This window comes from Harpia harpyja, chromosome 13 (assembly GCF_026419915.1).
Source record: "Harpia harpyja isolate bHarHar1 chromosome 13, bHarHar1 primary haplotype, whole genome shotgun sequence".
In the NCBI taxonomy this organism is placed as follows: Eukaryota; Metazoa; Chordata; class Aves; order Accipitriformes; family Accipitridae; genus Harpia; species Harpia harpyja.
This window is the reverse complement of record NC_068952.1, coordinates 4,144,409-4,170,690: the sequence shown is the minus strand read 5'-3', so window position 1 is coordinate 4,170,690 and position 26,282 is coordinate 4,144,409. Positions and strand designations below refer to the sequence as shown.

General features: G+C 42.4%; 1 protein-coding gene and 1 long non-coding RNA gene across 4 annotated transcripts in view; one reads left to right on the top strand and one right to left on the bottom strand.

Annotated features, from left to right (window-relative positions):
* The window catches only part of FBXO11 (F-box protein 11), a 77,794-nt gene extending 58,278 nt beyond the window's left edge, over positions 1-19,516 (bottom strand). Inside the window, exon 1 of one of the 2 annotated variants that reach the window (XM_052806721.1) lies at positions 19,033-19,516. In XM_052806721.1, the coding sequence (XP_052662681.1) occupies positions 19,033-19,144 (112 nt within the window). In that variant the 5' untranslated portion in view covers positions 19,145-19,516. The remainder of the gene's footprint in view (positions 1-19,032) is intronic. The other variant, XM_052806720.1, reaches the window with a different exon arrangement.
* Positions 19,517-19,937: 421 nt separating this feature from the next.
* LOC128150256 (uncharacterized) lies at positions 19,938-23,057 on the top strand. Of its 2 annotated transcripts, none has more exons than XR_008238002.1 (2): positions 19,938-20,603; positions 22,158-23,057. It is a non-coding gene; the product is annotated as an uncharacterized LOC128150256 (long non-coding RNA). The 2 variants fall into 2 exon arrangements; XR_008238001.1 differs by having other exon boundaries at positions 21,199-23,057.
* Positions 23,058-26,282: the final 3,225 nt, after the last annotated feature.

Sequence of the window (26,282 nt, the reverse complement as noted above, 5' to 3'; positions counted from 1 at the left end):
GTGGATGTTTTACTCCACTGAACTAAAATATACAATACTTGTCAACTATTAATTATGCTCCATCCAGAACAGCATCCTTAGATCTCTGTTCATTGTTTGCTTTACCACTGGCAAAACTGAGATATTCTAAGTGCTCTAATATGTACCAAGGATATTTTACAAACGTATTGAGCCTTGCTGTGTTTCCCCCTGTACTTTGGTTAACCACATGGAATATTAGCCATCTTTGTTATATTCATGCTCAACACAGCCACAAGAATTGTCTTAAGATGTATTCTAAACATCTGTCAGATTGAATTCTTGAAATGCTTATTCTCAAACTATGGCCAATTTAAAAACCAAACTCTTCATATTCTATAGATTGAACAAATTAACACTTTATATTAAAAATACCAGTATATTTATTGAAGTAATTTGTTCACACCTAGTATCTATGACTACTTTACACAGAATACAGATTTTAAGAATAATTCTTTAAAATATTAACTTTTAGCATGCATCATGTCTCACCATTCTGAAGATAATCCAGAAGTTTTCTACAGTGACCTTTGCTCTTTTACCTCTACATATATCAATATCCATCCTATATCCAGATGCTATAAATATGCCACTTGTGTTAGCTTTCTGGGGCTTAGCTGATTACTGGATTTTTGTTCCCAACTTCAAAAACTAGTATATTGGTAAGAACAAGTATTTCTTCTAAGAACTTTCTACCTCTGTTAAGGAGGGATGGCTAGTATTAATTTACCAAGAACCATAAATCCCTTACCAGAAGGCTCTTCATTTTTTGCAACATGAAAAACAAAGAATTCCACCACCATCTCACCTCTTCCACATCTTCTTCATCTTTTGCTTACTTTTGCTCACATACCCTAACAGAAAGCTGCGAGAAGCAACCTGTCTTTTGTTTCAGAAATCCGAAATATTTTTTCCATCTGATCTTTAAATAATGTACCAATACAAATTTATTAATATAGATAAGATTAGGTAATGCAAAGCTTTTGTAAAATTTGAGATTTCAGTGTTTTGGACTACAAATTTCAGTTGCAGAAAAAGCCACGGAAAGCAGCAAAGGCGGATTCCAAACCTATGAATCTGTACACAAAGTGACCCGCCACAGCGGCTGTGGCTGGTTCCCAAATATTTCAGGAAGTTTAAGGCATAAAGCATGAATAAGAGATGAAGCCTTCACAGCACAATTCCCCAGTATATGCTACCTCTTTAAACATTGACTAAATGATTATAAAAACAAGTGAAGAAAGAAACACGCTCCAGAATACATCCACCCATTTCTAAGATTCTCTCCCTTCAATTCCTTCTCATGGAAGGTTGATACATTTAGCCTTCATCCACGCATCAGTAACAACAATATAAAACACTGTTAAGATCTTCTCTGCCTTTTCATCAGTTTTGTTTGCATCTCTGTCCCCCACTAGGATGCACCCAACCACTGAATTACCTCTACTTTTTGACCACAAACCAGACTTCTCCAAGTGAGGCTGAGATTCCTACATTTGGTCATTTAGTTTTAAGGACTAAAAGAGGCTGCAGGACAAGACACCTGCCCTGAGTCAGGACACCTACCTGTACTTGATTCTCCTCTACTCCTACCAAACTTAACTGCAAAATTATAAACCTATCCCCCCTTGCAGTCGCTGACTCGTCTCTGTAGACGCAATTGGAAATAGATACCGTAAGTCTTTTTTCAGCAAAAAAATCACCTGCCTCACTTGCATGGAGCATTCAAAGTTTTGAGTTTCCAAATATCCTCATCCACCTACTTTTTATCATCTGAGTGTACACATATGGTACATTAAAAATAAGACAGCTATAACAATAAAGACAACAAAACCAAATACAATAGCATGGGGGGAAATATGAAACAGGAGGGACACCAACCAAGTAAGCAACCCAACAGAGTCAAGGGAATCCAGCATCAATACAAGTGCTGTGCCATTTCTTCTCCTACTGAGGAGGAAGTGAGACCTAAATTCTTGTGCAAGACTAATAACAGACATAAGTTGGAAATGGAAAAAAGAAAACCTAACAGTAACCATTCAGAGTTTAAGTTATAATAAAGAAAATAATTACGTTGGACCTCTACACCTATTGCAATTAAAAATAAAGTTCTGTAAGGAAGAAAAAAAAAGAAAAAAAAAATCACTTTTCTTTGTTCAGTACTCCCTCCAAGTCTCCTGAATGGGAGGTGGAAGAAGAAGAATTTCTCAAGACAAACTTATAAATTCCTATTTTCTAATAACTTATCCTGTAGTTTCAGCTGAAGAAACTACTATTCATACCTTCATCCCCACACCAACCCTCCTAACCTCAGAGGAAGAATTCTGCTCGTGCTAGGTAACAGCTGTATGTGATAGTGGTATCTTAACTGAGAAGTGGGCAATACAGCAGCCCATACTATTCCACGAGAAAAAGTACGTATGTAGGCACCATGTATGAGAAACAGTCCACAAGCAGCTCTAGGCCTGGCATACAGGCAAGAGGCTGACAGCTCCTTTTACTTTTAATTAAACATATAGAGAAGCAAGTCACATATATTGGGGCTCCCATCTGGTAATAAGAAAAGTGTACAGCAATAACATATTAAATACTTTCTGGATCAAGTGCACTAGTCAAATGCAGTTACCAGAATGAAAAAAATTAAACATTAAACATTTATAACATCCTCGACTGGGAGAGTAAAAGTCATATTTGGAACTCAGACTAGATGTACTGCCAGGCAGTAAACTGTTGAATACATATAATTAAGCATACACAAAACAGTATTATGCTAACAAGACTTTAAGAGCAGCAGTTAGGTAAAAGAGTAAAACCATCTTTCGCTGCAGCACTCTTCTACATTCCAAGGGTGAGAACCATTTACGCTATACATGGTGCCATCTATTAGTCAGAAAATGTCAGCATTCCTGGAAAGTGAAGAGCTCTGAGATAATTTAACAGGTTTTGAAAAATTTGTTAACCATGTTTCACACTTGAGAGCTAGTGCCCTCAAACTCAAAAAGTAAAATAAAAGTAGTCACGTGCATTTCAAAAGACAAAATCCAGTTTGGCTACTTCAGCTTAGATTTTTAGGCAAAAGAAAAAAGCCTTTTTAAAATATCTTTTGTGTTCTTCAGAAAACACATGGGAAAGGACAGAAGCTTTCCTTTAATGAAAAGTAATGGATTGTGCCCGAAGATCCGCAAACCTTCAGCTATGACAGTGTTGGGAATGGAAGAACATCACACAGAGGGAAAACTCCTAAGACCAAAAAAGATCCGGTTTGGTGGCCTTAGTGGACAAATACAGAGCTGCAGACATCTTGAGTAAACCAAAGTTCAAAATGAATTTTCTTCTTCTATAAAGCCAAACCTCACTGTGAACTAGTTGCTCACTGTAAATAGAGTTCTGGATTCTCAAAGAAGAGACTTGAGATAAAAAGAAGGGGAGGAGAAAGTCGCACCACCACCACATTCTCCCCACTCATCACCACAAATGGCACTGGAGACAGGAGACCAATGTGTATTAAAACACCAAAGTTAAAAACCATTAAAAAAAATAAATAATACCAGGACTCCACAGTCTCTCCCCCCCACAATGGGACAGCCTCAGACAAGACAGCATGGTTGCCAACATAAAGCTGTCTCTAATGTATCTATTAGGAAGCATGGTGCCAAAGTAAAGACCAAAATCAAGGCAACTAAGTCATGGACTTGAACATCTCAAAATTCAGACGATATCAGGCAAATCCCTTATAAGAAATAATTACACTGGGAGCAATTTTGAAAGTGCCACTGAACTTCTTTTGCCACTATAAATGAGTACAATAGTTTGTCAGTGCCCTTTCTGGTACTTAAAATTGTAACTTTTTATTCCAAGTCATTATATATTTTTTTTTTTAAATCAACTATATTTTTCAGATTGACAAGTACAGAGAACTAAATAAAATTTCCTGGAAATCTGAAGCAATTATTAAAGACAAATGCTTCCACCACACTGGAAAGAAAAAAGTTTCCCATCAAAAATTTACTTTCATCTAACAAGTGACATAATTTAGTAGGACAGCTCTACAGAAAATTTTAATTCCAGACTGTTCTCTGAGCTACATGTAGCAACAAGGAGATACTTCAGACAGGTCCTACTGCATGTTCGTAAGACTCCAACCTTAACAGCCGGGGGGCCTGGCCAATTCTTTCTGGACATTGGAAAGGTACAATCAACACCGAGACAGATTCTGAGACCAAACCAGTGTCCCTTACCAGCACAAAGTCAATAAATGCATGTTGCACATACTCCCTTTAATGGTCTCCGGTCTACTGGATGTGCTAGAAAAGTGGGGAGAAGCGGACAGAGCACATATATGACAGCTATCGTCATCTCTACACAGGTCCTTTTAGAGCAGCCAGCAGCTGGTTTAAGTTAGAGCAGAGTATCATCTGCACCAGTCCAGATTATGACTGAGGACTAAGAATCCATTACTAAAGTTATACTGTTTCCTACCCTCTATCCCCAGAGTATCAGCTGGCTGTATGGGATGAACAAGTAATAGCAGTTAAGTCTTATGCAAGAGCCAATGTAAAATGCTATGGCGGGCTCCCTGAGACTTTCCCAAACGAGTAAGCTATCAACTCATTCCTGGTTTTGAAGAAACAAACCCCCAAAAGCCAACCAACCAAACAAAAAGAGAGGGAACAGCACCCCCTCTTCCGATAAAAATACTCAAAGCATTTCAAATTAAAAGCCATATATTGTTTGACTGCCAACTGCAGTGTTTTCTCCAACTACTTGTTTTCCCAACAATTACCTTTCATAAACCCACGTAGTCTTCCTCAGATAAAATGATGTTATTAGGTTTTTTTTCTCTCTCTGCTCACAGCAATGTGTCCGTACTATCAATACCATTAAGAGTTCCCACATCCTTACTCAGGAGCCTGTAAGATAAAGTTTCTGGAGAACTAGTGCAAAATCTAAATGTTTGAATCTTCCACACAATCCTTTCTGTAGTTTGTCTCTCAGCATACTTCCTTCAGTATTTGTGCTTTCACAATATAACATTGCATTTTAGTAAGAATGTATAGTTTTCTCGTGCCGTATGTGTGGTTCAGTGCACCCACAGGCACACCTAGGGCTTCACAACCGTCACATTATTGTTATATCTCAAACCCACAAGAAATAGTCTATAAGGACACAGAACGCAAGTTATACGAACGTAATTTATTCTCACAGAAATGTCCACTGTTCCTCTTGGGATTTTTTAAGTTAATTGCGCAAACAATTAAGGCAACCCCTACTCTCTTCCTTACCCACAAATAAGGGTTCTGACAGACACGCAGTGGCAAATTAAAAAAAAAAAATTGCCAGCTGAAGCAAGTCTCAACCCTGCCAGCCACCCCTTAGAATACAAGTTGTTGCCCCAATGACAGATGGCTGTACAGCTCACGTGGCAATTCAAAAGCAGCTCTAGTTTTCAGCCTAGCATAATTAAGCCAGCCAACTGCAATTCTCGTTTACCTTAGTATGTTGCCCTGAAAGATTAAAGCACTACCGCAACCATATTTTGAGCCATTCGGTGATCCTCGCCTTGAACAGGGACCAGCTGGGAGCACAGGACAAATGACAACCGAGAGCAACAACTCCCAGTTCAACCATCCAGTTTTTATCCTGGGACAAGCTGAGCACTAAAATAAGTCCAGAAAGAAGACAGGTTTCGTACCAAGAGAGACTGTATAGTTTAAAACTAGACTACTAACCACAGGAACCCAAGAGCATCATGTTCAATTCTATGCTTTGCACAGATGTGGTTCCATGATAAAGTTAAACCAATTTAAGAGTGTAATACTGCCAGAAAGGAGAGTACAGACCTTTTTCCACCAGCTACCTCACACAATGGCCAGTGACTGTACAGGTGCACTGTCACTAAAACCAACAACAGCAGGAAGAAGTAAAGCACCACCAAGAAAATCCCTTTTGGTGGCCACCTGCAATTACACTGCTTAAACCAATGGTGAAACCATGCCTACAAACTTCCCTGGTGACTTTGGGCAAGTTACGTCATTTCTTTACGCTTTCATTTCCCGCTGCTGAAGTCAGAACAATGGTACTTCACTACATCCCAGGTGTGCGATGAGGATAGCTACAGACATGACTGAAAGCCTACATGACAAGAGTACTGCAAGACAAATATCCAAATTAGTAAAATAAAGGGGATCCTTTACCAGTACCTGAAACTAGGCCATCGCTAGAATCACTGGAAGAAATAGTGGGATAAGAGACATTTCCCCACGTTTAGCGCAACCCTGATGCAAGACCTTAAGGCAGAAGGGAAGGATTGAAGTTGAGGGCACCGATTAGTATCTTTTTACATCACTGCATGCTTGAACAGCTCTTTGCCAAGTAAACTCTTAGCATATACAAAAATAAGGATTTTTGTGAAGAGATCAGTAAGTCAGTAACCTTCTGGACTAGAAACTGCTCCTTAACGTCACTCCACCCACTGCATTACTGTTACTAGAAATACTGAAAGAGGAAACAAAGAACCACTGAATTACTCCTCTCACTTTAAAGAAAAAAAGTTAAACATGCACACATATGTATGAGTCTATTCTTAAAAAAAAGTCACTGAAGAAGTGGTTTCTTATTTAATTTAAACCCCCAAGATCATTTAGTCTTTTACAGAGACTCTCACTAGCAGAAATTTTATCTGGGTGGGGAGACTTTGCCAACTAAGTTTGGAGAAAGGGACACTTAAGAATTTTGTCTCCACATACATGAAAAATGTCGGGGGGGGGGGGGGGGGGGGAAGAGGCATGCCTTGGGAGGAAATATATCACTTATCTGTATTAATAAAGAAGGAGCAGGTTGGTTTTTATTTTTTTTAAACTAATCTACAAAACCAACACAAGCAGGATTTGTGGATACCAAGTTCTCAAATCTTGCTATTCTGATCTATACCTCTTTGCCCCTTTCTCAAACCGTACTTTAATTTCACAAACTAGAGGAATTAAAATTCATTTTCTGTAATACACATGGCCACTTCTGCAGTACTAAAGAATTTGTGGGAAAGACAAAATATATATCCCAGAAATCTTACAAAAGAAAACTTAACCAGGCTCAAGCAGTTCCCCCAGCCACCATAATGCGCACACAGTATTTATATTACTGAAAAATATCACCTTTCTGCCAACAGGACACTACACGTAAATATTGAGAAAAATCACAGCGAATGTTTAACACAGAGCATATACACATAATTTTAGTGACTAGATCAGCATCAAAACAACACAAAGATACTAAAACAGCCCACTTCTTCAGTTTTTTCTTACTATTTAAAACTTGCTCATTAAACTTACTCATTGTGAAAGTGGTAATTATTTCCACCACTCAAGTGACAGAAACAGTTGAAAATTTCTGCCTTCCCTAGCCATTACAGTACTACTTCAACAGACTCTACCTGTTTGCCAACAGTGGTAGTCCAGAGGAATGCTGGAGGTCCAACCTTGCTGTTAAGGAAGAAATATTGGTGTGGCACCCAAAGTATACTTAGTCAGAAAATTACTGTGCCCAACTCACTAGGATTTCAGCATGCTCAGTGTTTCAGCTACTGTTCTTATTTTCACACGATTGTATAACATCTAGAAATCTTACACACACACAAAAAAAATACACTGGCAGCTCATAGCACTCTTTGTCATTAAGACAAGTGAAATAAATGAAACAAACTATGCAGTCAGTCTGTTGGGATTTACCCAAGAACTTGATAATGAATCCACTTAGAGCACCAGTGGATGGCAGGTATTGCTTGGTAGGCCTTTCAAATAGAGAAGTTAAAAATCATGATTTTTCCATACACTACCTATTTTTAACTTCCACTGTATTAATCAGCATAAGAGCAACCCACAGCAGAGTACATCCTCAGATCTTCAGTTTCTTGAAAAAGTTATCCAGAAAAACATAGGCTGAAAAATTCATGAAGTGAATGTGAAAACTGATCTTAAACTAGACTACCACATAATATCAATATTGAAAATTTCAATTAAAATTTTGTTTAAAATTAATTTTCCATTCTTCTTTTTCCCCACATTATCCACATTTTTACAAATAAGTTAACACTTCCCTTATATTTACTTTTTATTTTCTGCCCAATTATGGCAACTATAGCTAATAGCTATACTAAAGCAAGAAGCCCCTAAAAGATAAAGTGCTTATTTCAACATTAGCATGACCAACATATTCTACTTTAAAATTACATATTATTTTGTCTATAACTGAAAATCAGAATAATTTTACCTCCCCTTCTTTTTTGGCATTTAAAAAAATAGGTTTAGATGAGACAGAGCTCTCAGAAAGCATTGTTTCCTGTTAACACTTTTAACATTAACAAGCTCAGATGTTCAAATGTTACTTAGACAAAATGGGAAAGCCAGCATCACATCGACATGTACTATGACAACTTTATCTTCAGAACAGAGCTTCATTAGATACCCACTGAACCTACTCAGGTATGCCTTTTTCAGTTACTTAAACCTTTTACATTATGGTAAAACTTGACAATGGCAAGCATCCATACTGATACTGTCAAGTGTATCAGCAGATTATTGATCACAAGCTGCTGATCAATGAGCAGCTGCAGCTGAGAAATTTGGCAAGATATGAAAGGGTCTAAACTCATTATCAAAGGCCACCTGAAGTCATTCAGATATTACCCATTATCACAATCACACACATTCTTCTAATCATCCAGACAGCAACAGTAGCCCAAAGCATTTATCTCCTGCCTTTCCACTGAGGCTTGGCTAGCCAGACAACTGCACAACTTGTGTTGAAGGAGGTTCTCCCAACAATGATCTGAAGCATATGCCTTAGAGGCTCAATTACAAGGTAGCTTTGCAGACAGTTAAAAAAGGAGCCAGAGAGGAAGCTCCAAATGGATCTGAATAAAATGGTTCTTCTGCGATGGAAAACCCGCTACTCATTTTCATATACTGCAACCACCCTAGACCTTCAGTCTTGCAACTTCCAAGGTCATAAATGATGGGAGGCTCAGCTACCTCCTGTCCCTGTCCATGATCTCGACTTGGGCAGCTGCAGTCAATACAGGTCAAAACAGAGCAAGTGAAATTCCAGAGTAAACTCTGGTTTGAGTAACTGATCTTCAATGACTGTGGAAGAAGGTGAAGGGGCAGAACCTTTCTGCCAAAAAAAGATGGTCACAGATCTTACCATCTTCAGAGAAAGGTGAAGTGTGACATCTTGCCAAAGACTAACATAACAACCATCTAAACAAAGTTGCCGTCCTTCCTCCTTCAAGACAGCAACAACTTAAGGAAATAGCAAACGTTAATTTGAACAGCTACTACACACAATTTAAATTAATGACCCAACAGTATTTGGGTCATCTTTCTGGTCTCTTGCTTTCCCAACAGCCAGGAAAGGCTTATTTAGCCAAAAAGCATCCATTTTGTCCTCAGCTCTTAGAAAAATGATTACAATGGGAAGTTTTCCTATGCTTCTGCAGCATAAAGTTTTCTCTAAAGGTATGTTGACAAACTTTCACAACTATTTATTTATCAGAGGACTACAGCAAGTCTGCACCAAGACCTATGTCTTAAAAAGACGGAATTCCAAGTAAAGAAAAAAAAGTCACACTTTTCCACTCACTTTCCCAAGTACAAGAAGCTTGGGAACTGTAAATTTTACCAAATACCTCCTAAAAAAACTCTCATTGGCCAAATAAGAATGAAAAATTGGGAGGAAGCTTTATTTATTTGTCATATACACACAGGATCAGTAGTGCAGTAATTAACTAACCAGATTTATCTGTGGGAAAGGGGGGAAATGAGTTAGATTCAAGAGGCAGTTCTGAGTTTCTCTTTGGGAACCTTAGAAATTCAGTAAGGCAGCAAGACAGGATGGCAATATCTGACTACTGAAAAGTATTTTTCCATATGCATTTAAGTAGTATTTTAGATTTTTAATAATTATTGATGAACCAGACTGGATAGCTATGTATTTACTGTTGCAAAATCAAATTTCAACTAAGAACTAAGCACTAAAAAGAAAACCAATTGGTTTACCTTTCATGTCGTTTCATATCAAATTCAAGCACCATTTGTGGTCAATGGGAATCTTTCAGCTAGCCAGGATTTCAGCGGGCTTTGGAATCAGAACATCCAAAACCATTACTGCAGTGTTAGAATGATTTCAATTACCAAGCACCTTCTGAAAGAACTCGAAGTAAAACCTACTTCTTCAAAAACAAGAAGTAAGTATACCAAGATACTGCAAAATAAATTACTTATTTGTGGTGTTTTAAAATGCACTAATAAAGCTTTCTTAAGTTTTGCTAAAGAAAAACGCACCTGGTAATTATAGCATCTGACTGATTTTCAGGGTAGCATCTTTGTAGTATTCACTCCTTCAGCAAGGTATGGTCTCAAAACAGCAATACAGGAAACTGTGGCAAAGTCCTCATCTTACTGTTGTATAGATACACCCAAATTAGCTTGGGGACAGAAACTGCATTATTGTTTTAGCCAAGGCACTCCAGCAGGTCTAACAATCCACGTGGAGAAGGGAGTGCCTTGAAAGAGTGTAATGAAAGAGGGTCAAGCTAACTCAAATTACCTTCCATTTGCCACAGGCTAAGAGCATACACATGAACAATTACTGTGAATCAGATACCACAGATCAGCTGACATATGGTAACCTGTCATCCTACAATAACCTGCCCAAATACAAAGATAGCTTGAAATTCAGACTGGCTATAGAGCTACAACTCACCCCTATTCAGAAAGCAAGAGGCTAAACCCTTGAACCTTTGCTTCTAGATGTGCAAGCTGAAAACAAGCAACAGAAGAGAACCCACAAATCAGAGCCCTTAAGGCAAACAGGCTGTTTCCAAACACTACAAACTGGGATTACCAAAAGGAAATAGTTACTGTAACATGACCTATTCATGCTAACCAGCCCTTTGGTATAAAAGCATGCACACAGCATGATGACCATGAGACTGCAAATTCAGCTCTTCTGCTGGTCTGGACAGTGGTTATTTAAAACAAGTGTAATAATTCCAAGTACAGTTGTTAATTTTGCCTTGTAATGGCAATTCACAGTAGCACAAACCCCAAGCTTTTGCTTCCCAACCTCATTCTCAGGACTGCTTGTTTCTCTATGCTGTGTTCAGGAGCTAGGAACTGAAGAGTTCTCTGAAACATACGAAGGACTATCCTTACAGTAGCCTACAGCTGGAATAACCCATGTGTACTCTTACTGTTCACCCCCAGTACTTTCCCAAGCCAAGAGCAATGTCTGCTAAGAGGTTTAGTTCATTTTTTAAATCAGTTTTCACTAATAATTGCAAAAACCATCACCAAACAACTAACCCTAATCCAAACACCTACCAAATCAAGCAGGACAGAAAAACTGAGGAAAAACTCTCTATATACTGTATCAACACTAGACTGGCACTCACATGGTAGAGCTATATAGCTGAATCAGGTTTTTTGGAACACAGAATCAGTTGCCCGAGAAGATAAACACCGCTATTATTTCAATATTGGAATACCAGTAATATATGGTATGTATCGGAATGGTATTGCTATATACTTTTGCTGAATAAACCAAGTAGAATCAAGAAAATACAGCTGTTTATCAGAAACAAACCTAGGAGCCTCAGCAACAATGCTTCTAAGCAGAAAACAACTATGCAGCAGTTCAACCTCCTAGAACAAAGCAGTGCCTGAACTCTCACATTTAAGACATCAGGAGGGACCTGACAAACCTGGCAATGGAGTGGAAACTGCAGGTTTCCATTACAACGAACAGTAGATCTCATTGTGTGTATTGTAGCACGTATGGTAGAACAGAGCCACAGCAGCATTTTGACAGCTCCTCTCAAATGGACAGGACCATCGCCAGTCACTGTGCAAGGCTCCAGTCTCACACGACAGCTAAACTGATCAGAGGGTTAGCCGTGAGGACAAGGGGCAGTCCCACTTCCTTCCTCCCACTCCCAACTGAGGCTGAAATGATCTGATGAACTCCCAACTCCATACCTGAGGACTGCTTCTCTTACACACTCACCAAACTCTGCAGTTAGTTCAAAGACCTAAACCAGCAGATAACTATTCAGGGTGTTTTGGAGGCAGGAGATAAGAACACAGGGCTAGAAGCAGGAATAACGGGATGACCCCTTCTCCTCTAGCAACCAGGCTCTAAAATTAGTTATCTTGTCAAAACGCAACTACAGGAAGTATCTCAGAGGAGAGCATAAAAAGTAGTCCCTAGAAGCGTGCTAGAAGAACTGTATGTTTTACAAGTGTTCATTTGTTGCTTGTCTGTGTCCTCCCAGCTTCTATGTATGGATGAACAACAACATTTTAAGAACAGGCAGCAGTATAACCAGCAAAACTTAGTTATTGAGAAAAACCACAATAACCACTATGCAAGTTAACTTTCAAGAAGTATTCCAGATTCAGAGATTTTAATCACCTCAAAAAAAGTTCACTAAACTTTCTAGGAGGAAGTACACTTTAAATGATAGGAGATTCCTCTAGACTGTCTTACTTTAGACTCTACATCTAGAACTTGCTCTCCCTCTTTTACAAGAATCTAGAACTCTTTTTTTAAAGTAGCAATATATTATAAAAAGCAGAATTTTGATAGGTGTTCTGTAATTGCACTGTATGTTTTAGTTTGCTTTCTTCCCCCCGCCATTTCATCAAGAACTGAAGAACTCAAACTAAAATCCTAGGCTATATTCAGATACTACATTTTAGTACCATGAACAATAACAAAAATCACCAAGTACGCTTCCCCCCCCATTCAAGTGCTGAACAGAGAAACACCACATAAGCAAGAAACAAACAGAAGTACTTAACAACCAGAAAACATGAGAGGATTAGGTAATGACAAAGTCAACTTAACAAACCTTTAATTTTCTCAATTCCTTTTAGTTCAGTCATGTTTTCCTCTCTTCTTTGCTTTTATTGTCCACACATTGCACAGTTCTGATTTACTTTTCCCACACCATCTGTTATAATATATAAGGCTAAATATATTTAATCTAATTTAATGTAAAAATTTTGGAGAAGCACTCTACCTCCTCTTCCTAGCAGACCAAATAGTTTACAGCCACGAGCTGTAAGGGGAAGTTTCAGCACTGCCACAGGTGACCCACATTACAATACACCTGGTGCATACTCACTCCCTTTACAGAAGTGACCCAGACTGGAGTGAGGGGGGGGGGGGGGTCAAACAAGTTGTCCTCCCTGCAGTGGCAGCCCCTTCTGGCTGCCACCTGGCCTCCCCGATGATACCACTGTGCATGTGCAGAGTAAGTGTGCTTAACGTGCCGAATAAACACACACGCAGCACAGCAGACAGTCTGCACAGGCACTGCAAATTCAGCACTTGCTAGGCACACCAGATTTACCATGCTGGTGAGGAAACTGCCGATGTAAAGTAAGCTGCAAGCCTGACATTCCCAGGCAGCTGCTGGGCTGACAAAGCACTCACAGTGCTCCAATTGTATGCATATACATTAAATCCTCCATGTTCAGTGCACATAATGTTTATTATGCTTAATGCCCTGCACACCTGCAGTAAAAGCCTGACACACATTGGACAGCTTTGCTCTACTCCATAACTGTGATTCTCCCAGGAAGCACCAGAGCAGGAGTTGGGCACAGGCCATAGCCTTCCCCCAAAGCAGAAAGATATCAAATAGACCGATATAGGAGATTTCATTACCTCTTTACAAAAACTTTGAGCTCAATGGTTTAGGCAAGACAGAAACTAAATAGAAAAAGATCTGGTATTTCTGGGAAACTATAACAGATGTTAATAGCCTTATGAATGACCAAAATATACCAAAACTCTGGGCAATGAACATTACTGTGTATACCAAGAACAACTGCACTTGATTTTGATCTCTCCAAATCAGATAGAAAGCTTTAGCATAAATTTAGGCACTTGTCCTACATAAAGGACAACAGAGGTACCCAGACACTCCTTTGTACGTGTGGTGCAGAATCAGGCTTTGGAAAACAGAAGCTGTACTTGAATTACCAAGTTTACAGATTCTAAACTTTTATCTGTAAGGCAGACCTTGGAAACTTTTCATTGCAGAAACAAGGATTACATATCCATATACAAATGTATCTTTTCCTGGCCTAGGACTCTCTTCTAAGGAATATGGAAAAGCCTGAATTAGATTTCTCTCCACCTGGAGCAACTGATGCCTGACTTCTTGACTTCTTGCCATAAGGGATGATCCTACAAAAACTGAAATCAATTTAGTTATTTTGATGCAAGTCTGGGCATTTGCTTCAGAATAAGAGCCATTTAATTCAGTTACTGTTATAACCCAGCAGACACCAACATAAGCCTTTTGGTGCATATATTATAAAAAAAAAAAAGTAAAAAAAATCACGCGCATGCTTACACACATGCACTTGAAATAGGGCCAGATAAAGACTCCTTAACTTTCCTGAGATATTTATCTCAACATTACAAAATTCAAGCTTTGTGAGCAAGAAACCTACTGGAGCTTAGTTTCTACATGTTTGTGTCTTACACAGCCTAACCTACTCTTTCTCCCAGTAGTACTTCAAGCCCTCATGTCCCCTGTACAGACAAATGAGTAATTCAATTACCTTGTGTGCTGACAGGCCAGCTGGTTGCTGCTTCTCGGCAAGGGTAGAGAGGGTAAGTTATAAATGTTTTTCCCTTATTGTCTTCTTCCTCTGCCCAGCCAATAATTTCCACAAAACTTAAGAACTTCACACCCCATTGACAAATCTGGATGAAATGAGCTAACGAGTTCAGAAGTTGCAGAGTGACAGACAGACAGACTGTACGGGTGTATAAGTCTTGTTTTCTTTGGAAAATAGACTGGGGGGAGGGAGAGCAGCAAACTTGCAAGGTAGGTTTACAGGCTGTATGTATTAAACATGCCCTAACTCCAAAAGTATTGACCCAGCTTAACCCAATCTAAATCAGAGCTGCCACAGTCCCATCACACCCACAGGCATTCAGTGCTATCCCTTCCCTTGTACCAGCACTTGTGCCAAAAATCAACCTGGGGAAAAAAAAAAAAAAAAAAAGGCAGTTAGCGTTTGGCGCAGGCAGCTCCAGAGCCAGCTCACTGCCTTGTCACATGGACACCGCTACCACGTAAAAGGAACGCGCAGGATTGTGGCAGACGCAGCTGCCATGGTGCTACACATTTGGTCCTTAACAGTATACAGGATTCAATCCTAAAAGCACTTAATACTGGACATAAAGCTCAGAACCTCGTTAGTACCATATCCAGTAATGTGCTGACATTATAATGAAGCACATATGCACTAATATAGTTATTATTTTGAGAAGAACAGAAACAAGAAAAAAAAATATTCACGTGATAGCTCTGAGCTTGACAGTTTTAGCTGCATACTGGAGAAGATTTTTTATTTTTTTAAAAATAAGTGTCTAACCTTGCCTTCTTCCTAAAACTGTAGCCAAACCTATACCCTGAAGGGGGAAAAAAAACCAGAACAAAAAAAGCACTATAAGCAAACACAGGAATATTTAAACACAGACATCACCCAGTCCAGATTTCCTTTGGGGTAGACCATTGTCCTAAAGAAAATGAAAGGATCCATCTATTCTCTATCTATCAAGCAGAATTCCAAACCCACAGAATAAGCCACTGGCAACCCCACTGGTGACTGGGGAGAGATCAGGAGGGAGAAGGTAAAACAGAAGTAGCATAGTGTAGCCAGAGTGGCTAATTTAGATGGAGGGAGGTGTGAACAGCAGAACATAAGGCAAAACATCTTGGGAAGTATATCCTGATGACATCTTATCTTGGCTGTACAACACAGTGAGTTTGGGGAGAAAAATTTTTTATCTGCAAGCATTTATGATCTCCCTTCCCCACTAATCACAATACAGGTACACAAACGCTGTTTATCAATGTATAATAAAGATAGCATGATTATGCATTCATTAGATCTATTCATACTACATCTATAAAATACATTAAACCAAGAATTGCTTCACAGTATAAAACACAGCTTTGTATGATTTTTAAACCCTTACAAGGAACCTTTGATGGAGGGTTTTTATAAAACCATTTTTTTCCTAGTGATCTATTTATTAATAACAAGAGTCATAACTTGATTTTTACTCAGTGGTGAAAAAGTAACAGCTGTTACACAGTTGCAAAACACTGCCTACTTACGCAGCATTAAATAATAAATAAAGCTCAAGACCTAAAACACGTTTTACTAAGCAATCTACTTTAATGATATGAAGCAACAAGAAGTTCCAAAGATTAACTGTGCTACGTTATCAACTCTGTTCCATGATATTTGTACTATTAAGTACTGTGCTGTAATATGAAGGAGGAAATTAATAACAAATAATAATTTTCATTTAATCACAGCTGCACTCACGTTATCTAGTAACAATTTTTTTAAATGAATTTAAATCTGAGTTTAACAGAAACCCTTTCCTAATAACTTACACTGCTTCTTTTGTACAGCCTTTTTTAAGATGACCTACATTGCTTGGGAATAAAGGTGAAAAAAGTCACCACTGCTGTGTGCGGTATGGTCTAACCCTAGTACATTGGCTTATAATTTAGTAGTATTATTCATCATCCTTTAAAGTAACAGCTCTGCACAAAGCGATCAAAGTCACAGGTAAAACTGGCATTAGCTTCCAGAGATAGTGGATCAGACCTTGCAAGTTCTGAGACAGGAACAGGAACTGCACTAGAGACACCCCAAATGTAGATATAACACTAACAACAAAAGACCCTAATGCTGCTGATACATTTTTGGGCAAGACAGACCTAGCGCAACTGACCTTCAAAAATGCAAGGAAAAAGCTAGCAGTGATCCATATGGAACAGTAATTTCGGCAAACTGTGGAACTTGATTTTATTACAATTTTATCATCACGGAGTGGAAAACAGCAACGAACAATGTAAAAAAAACCCACCAAAATTAGGTGAATGTAGAGTTCCACGAAACATCAGAGTAATACAAATAAATTGCAGACTCGTATTTTAACAGAAAAAGTTTCTGCCTGTATCTTTAGCAAATTAATAACATATGAACAGTTTGAGACTGGCGGTCCAATGTAAAACTGAATAATCACAGCGTTTAATCCATAAGCACACCTTTCCGGATGCCTTTTAGAAGTTACATTTTCATCTGTTTAAAAGAAAAAGTAAACTGTGGGGTTGAAAAAAATTCTATATTCTGTATATGGAACATCGATGATGAAAATCCTCAGTGCATGTCATTGAGAGGAGGAAGTTCTTTTCGTTATTTTTTGGTTTTGTTTTTTTTTTTCTTCTTTAAATGTCAGTATACCAGAGAAGTCATTTTAATTATATAATTACTGAAGATTTTGGAAGGTTTACACAAGACCCATAATTGGGCATAAGACATCACATCCTCTGGTTATATACACAGCAATCTGGTCTGGGTAACATTCTTTGCTCTGACCAATGTGTGCGAGGGGGGGCGGGGGAAGGAAGGGGAGGGAGGGGAGGGGGGAGGAATGGAGAATTAAAAATACTTCCTCAGATTAAATTTTCTTTACTTCATTTGCTTAAAACGTTTTGATTGCACAAAACGCACTAAAGTATTTATCACGATGCATCTCCGTAGTTAAAATACCTCGTTCTCGATGTGATATCCTAGATACTCAAACAAAAGACATTCAGATGACAATGAAGGCTTTTTTTTTATTTTTAAAAAGACATTTGTACATCTAAAACTGCACCACCGATCAGCCTCCTTTATCATGCCAGAGTTGTGACAGCCAATGCATAAAAAATTAAAATCCAATCCACCAGATAAGACATGCAAAATGTCTCCTCCAATCCCACCCCCATCTCGCCTTCAAAAAAAAAAAAAAAAAAAAACCACCACCAGCCCTGCACATACGGAGCACACGCACACTCGCACCCCCAAGAGCCATCACAGGGGCGACGGTGCCAGGGCTGAGGGACCGCCACCCCCCTCGCCCCCGCACCCCGGCACTGGCCACCCCGCTCCGGGCTCCATTAAGGGGAGGAATCCCACCTCGCCGCTTCCTCATCCCCCCTCAGACAATGGTGCTTTTCCCCCATTAGCTCCAAATTGTCAACATTTTTACGCTAGGCCCCGGCCCCACCGGCGCGGGCGGACCCGCCGGGCAGGGCTGAGGCGCTGGGGGGGGGGGGGGGGGGGGCCGGAGCCCCCCGTTCCGTTCCGGCCGGTTCGGGGCCGCCGGCTGCCGCGGCGGGGGTGTGTGTGGGGGGGCCGTGTGGCTGAGGTAAATAAATGGCCGATCGGCCGCGGCCCGCGCCCCCCCGCCGGGCGCTGTAACCGAAGCCCGGGCGCCGAACTGCGCAGCAAACATTGCGCGGCGCGGCGGGCCGCGGAGGCTCGCCGAGACCCGGGCCGCCGCCCCCCCCCCCCCCCGACACCATTTCGCCGACGGCGGCGGGGAAGGTGTCGGCGCAAGTTGCCCGGCACCAGAGCCCCCCCCCCGGCCCCGCAGCCCCCCGCCTCCCCGCCCCGGGCGCCGCTCCCCCCCCCCCCCGCGTCACCTCTCCCCTCCGCCGGCCCGGGGGGCCCAGCCCGCCGCTCCCCGGGGGGGAGGCACCGGCTCCGCCGGGCGAAGGCGGCTCGCTTTCCCGCAGCCCCCGGGGACGGGGCGGGGGGCTCGGAGGGGCGGCTTCGCCGCGTTCCGTCCCTTAGGGCCGGCGGCGATCGGCTCCCCCCCCCCCCCACTCCCCAGCGGGCGTGGGAGCGCGGCCGGGGAAGGGGCCGAGCCCCCGCCTCCCTCCCGCTCGGCGGCAGGGCCCAGCGGCCCCGAGTCGGGGCAGAGCCCAAGCCAAACAAAGCGCGGCCTGAGCGGGAGCCAAGGGTGAAGCAGCCTGGGCTTTTCCTGCCGGTGCCCGGCCGGGCGCGGCGGGGCCCGGCGCCGCCGGCGAACCCCGCGGAAGGCCCCCCCCCCCCCCTCAGTTCGGCGCGGCGGCGCCTGGCTTACCCCGATCCCCGGCGGCGGCGGCGGCGGCGTTGTTCCTCTCCTGCTGCTGCTGCACCGGGCGCGGCCTGGACACTCGCCTGGGTCTCCTGTTGGCGGCTCGGACCGAGTTCATTTGCCGACTCGTGTGGGTGGCGGGAGGGGAGGGGGGGAATCCTCCGGCAACCGGTGCCTCGTTGGGGGGGGGGGGGGGAAGGAGGGAGCCCCGGGGCGGCCGCCTCGCAGCAGCGGGCAGCAGGGAAGGAGGGGGGGGGGGGAGTTCTCCAGGCGGGGGTCCCGCCGCCGCTGCCGCCTCCTCGCCGGCTCAGCTCGAGAGGCAGAGGAGCCGCCGGCCGCTGGCTCTTCCCGAGCGCTGGCTGTGGGGGACGTTCGCGCCGCGGCCCCCCTCCCCGGCCCCCCCCGAAAATCCCTCTCTTAAAGGAGCCCCGCGGTCCTGCCCGTCTCAAGCCCGTCGCTGCTCCGTGGCAGGAGGAGCCATTGACACTGCCAGAGACACACTCGCGGGGAGGCAGACGTTGGCGGCCGCGCTCCGACCAATCGCCGCTTCCCACACAGCCGGCCGGCGGCGGCGCGGCCAATCCCCGCGCCGCTTCTATGGGGAGCGGGGTGGGGAGGGAGGGAGGGGCGGGCGGGCGGGCGAGCGAGCGGCGCGGCGCGGGGTGGGGTGGGGTGGCGGAGCAGGATATAAGGGTCGGGGCCGGGCCCCGCGCGCGCGCGCGCGGGGGGGGGGGTGGTGGCGGCGGCCGCGCGGGGGCCGGGCCGTGCGGTAATGGCGGCCGCCGCCGCCTTCTTGAGGAGAGGGTGCAGGAGCCGGCCGCAGGCGCGGGGCCTGGCAGGCCCGCGCTGCGCCGCCCCGTTCCGTCCTACCGGATCCGCCTGAGGCCGGTGGGCCCGGGTAGAGTGGGCGGGCGGGCCGGCGGGAGCGGGCTGTGCTGTGAGGGCAGCCCCGGGTGTCTTGTCACCGGCCGGCCCGCGCCCACGGGTGGCCGCCGGGCCCTCCGCGGAGCCTGCCGGCGGGTGAGGCAGCAGGAGGGGGAGTGCGGAGGGGCCGGAGCGCCCTCCGCTGAGGCCGTGGGTGACAGGGGAGGGAGGGAGGCTGGCTGCGGCTGCCGCCGAATGTGCCTTGTTGTGTGTACCGTGTGTCTTGGTAACCCTGCCTTGGGTGTGGGCTTAGCCGCCGTGCGGCTTGGGCTGGGGGTGCCGTCTGATTTCGGTTTCCACGTACCGGCTCGCTTATTTCCTGACTGGTTGTTACCAACTTTTTCACTGGGGGAATAGATCTGTTCCTTGGTCAGCGTGCACACCCGCGTTTGCATTGCCTCCTGCTAATACAACAATATGCTGTTTATCTTGGGCTGGCAGTTTAGACAGCGTGTGAGGCTTCTCTTGCTTTATCATATTGGTCATGTTGGTGCTCAGCCGGTGGCCTGAGAGGAGAAAAAAAAAAATTAGTTGTGCTTTTTTTTTTTTCTTTTCAGAAATCACTTAATAAAATGGATGGCAAAATCCAAGCAGTAAGGAAGATATCTTCTCTTTGCAGGGTCGCTCAGGAGTCTGCTTCTAATGCTGCAAAGGTGGGTTTGTGTGTAGTCCTACTTAAACTAAGCACTTGGAGTCTGCGGAACCAGGGCCCTTCTCAGTGCCTGAAAAACAAAAGTGTGTTATCTGGTATAAAATGTAAATAAATGGTTGTAATTAAAAACACATTAGGCAGGAGCTTGTTCAAAGCTGACAAATGAAGGTATAAAGTAACTTTAGGAAATGACAGCTTTAAAAAAAAAAAAAAAGCTTTAAAAATGTTTATACTTGTGCTTCTAAAGTAAAGTGAAAATTGTACTTTTAAGTTCATATCAGACCAGAAATCTTGCCATAGCTGTTAAGGAGCATTTCTTAGACTTAGCATTTTGTTGCCTTGAGGAATGAGTGGAGAAACAGTGAAGGATTGTTTTCCATGCCTGAAAAAAGTAATTCTTGCCACCTTCTCTAATAGTAGGGGAAGAAATAATAAAGTTAAGCTCTTGTGGAAAGAACTTCATAGGGAAAGAGAATAAATGTCACTCTGGGGCCAGTTTCTGTCATAACTATTACCAGGCTAGTGTACTAAACATTCAGTAGAGCTACACAATTACATGTACATTTCATAAAAAATATTTTTTCTTCTGATGGCAGCATTGTGAAAATGCGCTTTAACTTTTGAATGGGAAGAATGACCGTACCCAAGAACTGTGCCGAGCTTGCTGTGACATGGTTAAAGATTTTCACATCGTTAAAAACCTATAATCTTTAAAATGCAGTATTTTAGTAGTTTAACTGCGTTTCTGTTCAACTGTTCTAGTTGTGCTCTCTTCACCAAGACCTAGCCAATGAATTCTTAGTGTTGCAGGGTTACCTGAAATGGCTCAATATTGGTGTACTCCAAACTTCTAGTACTCTAAATCTTTGAAAACCTGTTCAAGGGCCAAGATGGATGACAAACTAGTTTTCACCTAAAGCATATAAGAATCTAAAGCTTCTGATATTAGAATAAAACTTTATCAAAAACTTGAATCAGAGCAGGCTTTAGACTTTCTTAAAAAGTCTTGAACTAGATTGAAAACAAATGATCTCTTGGCTTAAAACCCACTTTTTGTAATTGGCTTCTTAAGGTGGTAGCTTGTGTTAGGGATGTGATGGTGGGAGTCTGGCAAAACTTAGTGTAAATGGGAAGAATGTGAGTCTGTGTGTAAGCAGTTCCAATATGTGGTCTCACTGACTTAGCCAAAATGCACTGAGAGCAGCCTATAGAAGGTTATGCAGAAGCTCGTGAAAAATGCTCTGAGTTGATAGAATGAGAACCTCATGAACTGAGTAAGAGAAACTTGATGAAGTTACTAAATAAATTACTGGTGCAAAAAGTGATACCTGTAAGCATTAATTGGTAGCCTACAAGGCATGGAGTAGAGAAATAGTTAACAGTGCTCCTGTCTGATACTCTAGGCTGTGCTTTAGAAGACCAGACATTAGAAAGCCTGAAAACTCATCAAAACAGTTTTGACTAGAACTCTGTATCTCTTCTCATAACAAAATTAAATCTATCGTGTCTGATTGGTGACAACTGGGACTTGGTCATCATAACTTTGGTTTTGTAGGTCAATCTTTGAGATGTTATACTTAGCCGTCCTGTGTCTCCATTGTTGCTGTATAGCCTCTGCGAGGAAAAACACTCTTCTGTGCCAATGAAAGATGAAAATGCCAATGAAAGTCCAAACTAATATTATGGCTTCATTGTATTGACCACTGTGGAGATGCTTTAAGCCATCCTGTGTGATGTGCTAATAAACCATTCCTGAATGTGGGTGCAATTTATACTGGCAAGATAATTTTGCCTCTGTCAAGACAGCTCGCTCTTTATTTAAATTGGGAAGAGAGGGAATGAAAAGTGGAACTAAACTATACTGTGATTTTTTTCATAATTGTCTACGATATAAATGCTTGCTAGACTGGTTAAGTTGGCCACAAATCACCTTTTGGTGACCCACGAACAACTTCACACTATGAACAGAAAGGCATAGGGCCGGGGTGAAGAGTTTACTTGGACGGTTTACAGCATAAGTAATTTGGGCAGAGTTGTCAAGTGCTAGCTCATCATATGAGACTATCGTCTGAGCTGCACTGAATTTCAAATGTATATGTATTTAAACATTAATGATATTTGGTTCTCTGTATGTACATGAAGAGTTGGTTGCTGCTTTGAAGAGATCACCTTCCTTCCTGCATGGAGGAAGGGATGCCACAGAGTGCTTAGTGATAACAACAGTAACTTGTTTATTATGTGTTAACATAGAATAGTTAGAGCTTTGTAGCTAATGAGGCAGCTTCATAGAAAGAAGTAGTGCAAGTTGTAGTGAAGGAAATACTGATAAAGGGCTTCCTATTTGTTTGTGAGGGTGATGTGCAGAGACAGAAGAGCAACTTTGATTCAGCTGACTTGCTCAAAAGTGAACATGGCAGTTAAAACAACTTGAAGATCTGACCAAGATAATAGAACAGTTAAGTATTTCTTTTCTAGAATCTCAGTAGAGGATAGATGAGAGACTAGGGATGGTGGGGCCACAGAATAAGCAGGATTGGGGAATGGGTGTGGGGCAGTGTAAACTGTTAAGTCAGCAAGGCTGATTCAGCCCAGGGTGATCTGCAGGAATCACCGCTATTTTATTCCCTTTAATGTACACATCTACTAGCAACCTGAAAAACCTCGCTTCAGAGACTGTTAGAAATGCTTTGAATGTGGGACAAATTCATGTAAGTCGCTACAGTCCTCACTTGCCCTGAGGATGTGAGTATTGCTTTAACAGTTGATCAAAACAAGCCTAGGATAGTAAATTTCAGTGAATGGTGATCTGTGGATTACTTCTAAGGGGTTCACAAAAGATAAGTAAGAACAGCCTTCAACTTGCATATGATGGCCTAAAGCTCTGTTTAAAAATTGTTCAGAAACTGCAAATTGAAGAAAAAACACTGAATTCCTGGCTTGCAATTAAGTGGAAAATGCACGGTATTCTCACTAGCTTTTGCTTCGTAATATTTGTGAGAGAACAGGAAATATTTTGAGAGCACTATTGCAGTTTGTTACACAAAGCTCACTGCAGAGCCTTTAGCTACAGCTTGTGGATTTGAGCAAGAAATACAAGTCAGTTTTTATCATGCTTTTTAATTGCTTCAGGTGGCTTTGCAAAGGAGCCACATGTCTCCTCTTCTCCTTACAGATGAAAGTGAAGCAAAAAGGGCTGAAAGGACTTGCCCAGGAGCATTTATAGGCTATTAACAGGGCCAGGAATAGAACCCAGGGTACAGGAGTCCTTATCTAAGGCTTTCTCCACAGTGTCACATTACTGCTTTCAGAAGCATAAGACTTTTGCCTATTATTTCTAACCATCTCATAAGCTGTTAATATATCCCTGGACTAAAAATACTGCATTGAAGATTTGGGACTGACCCAGTGTGGACTACTGACTTTAAATTCTTTAAACCTAGAGGGTTGTTTCTCGTAAGCTTGGAAGAAGTGAGCCTTTCAGAAATAGTTAGCAATACCTAGAACTGGTTGAACCTGCTTGCTTTGCAGTTCAAAAATATTAATGCCATTTTGTTGCAATTTCTCTGACCCTCAGTTCTTCCTAGCTGTGTTTTACATCCCACCTAATGCAGCTAAATCTTCCCACTCTACAGAAAAAGACTCTTAAATCTCCACTTCATTTACCTGGAATCCACGTCTCCTGAAATCTAGCTTGATGTTGGCTGACCTTAGTGGGTTGCCTTCTGGGTGAATGTCTGTGGCTGGGATGTTTTCTGTTACTGTACCAACCTGGTTTCTGCAGAAAGAATAATGACCTTGGGGTGGGGAGATGTGTGTTGTTTCCTATAAGCTTACATGACTGTTTCAACATGTTTATCTAACACGTTAATTTTGATTCTGCCCTAACAAAACCTCTTTAGAAGCCTGAATGGTACTTCAGTTCTCATTAATTTTTTTAATAAAAGTAACTGCTGAAAAAAGTCCTGGAGGGATGGTGTCTGAATTTTAAAGCATTATCGGCTCTCCTGGTAGAAATTTCATAACCAGGTAGATACATACATGTCACCTGCCTGCTGGATTTTTTGGGAGTATTTTCAGGGGAGGGAGAGGGGGTGTGAAGCTTTTTCATCTGAGGGATGCCAGCTGATGGGAAAAGCACCCAGTTTTATATCGTTAGGTCACTAGCAAGGAGGGAGGCATGGAGTGGGGGGGTGGTCCTGTGGGCTGCTACCACAGAGCTCTGGGTGCTGGCCTCTGTCAGGGCTGTCAGACAGGGACTGACCCATTGGTCCCTGAGAGTCAGAAGCAGGCTTGCAGTGGGGCTCGGTACCATGCTTGCTTGTGCAGCTTGATGCGCTGTATATGGGAGCATGTGGGAAATGGGGTCAATAGCTACCTTTGTGTCAGTGAAATATTGAGAAAATGGTATGTTCAATCCCGGCTATAAATCAGGAGTGTAAAAGGTCTGGAGCTCAGAGTGAAAGGAGCAACAGCTTCTACTAGAGATGAAACCTGAATGACAATTTTAAGGTAGCATTGGGGCAGAGATGTCACTGTGCAGACTAGCTTACAGTCAATGACAGGAATTTATGCTGAGTTGCATGTGAAGGTGGAACTGTCTTGAGCATCCAGTCTATGTTTTCAGCCTTGTTTTCCCAGTGACACCCACTGCCCTCCACTGAAGTCCCCAAGCTTGGTCCTCTGGATTGTACTGAATTCAGATGTTTCAGATAGTCTGAACTGCTACAAAGGTTCATTGCTAAAATTAAGATACATTGGGTATAAATCCATAATTTTATGGGTGACCTGTCAAAATAGCATGATTCTCCTGAATGATCTGTCTAGATACCATATAATACTGAGATAGATAATATTTTGACTTGGTGGTTGTCATTCATTCAAGGTGTGCTTCTTGCTACTCCTTTTCAAACATACATGTACAGAGATAAAAAAGCATGGGCTACACCATATACTTGTAGTTCGTCTCAAGTCAGTGGCTCAGATTTAAGAAATTTCCCCAGATCTTGCAGTTAGTTTCTAGTTTCAGATTTGTCTTGGACTTGCTTTTATTTCTTGGAGTCTACTTTTGTTTTGCTCATTGCATCAACAATGTGTCCATATGACAAGTTTTGTCTTTAGAGCTGGGGTTTCCTGCCCCCAAATATGGCCAGTATATCTTTTGTTTATATTGCCTTGGAGAGGATACAGACTGGACAACTCTTTCAGCATAATGAATTGAATCAGAGTCAGGCCCCAAACAAGAAAGGTTTACAAGAAGTACCTCCAATACCACCAACTGGAAAAATCAATCATTTTATACCAAGAGGCTGGAGTTGTATGAGGGCCTGCCTCCAGATTTAGACCTACCAAAGAAAAATTTAGCTTCTTTAGGGAAGATTTTGCTAGTTTGGGGGATAGTTCTTCCCCCCAGATCTCTCAGTGGCATTCTGAGCTCCCCATTTTTACAAAGCACCCATGCTCCCTGGTGCTTATCCAAGACAGGCCTAGAGTGGCAGGAGCAGTTAAGGACACTTTGCTTCATCTCCATTATGAGCAGCTAAATCTGAAATGAGTACCAGAAATTCCAATCTTTGTTTTCAACGTGTCAAACTGTTGGCGGTGTTGTAGAGCATCCAAAGGGTGCTTCTTGAATGGGATTCAGTATCTCCATGCAGAGGAGGCTCAGCAGTGAGAAGTGGTA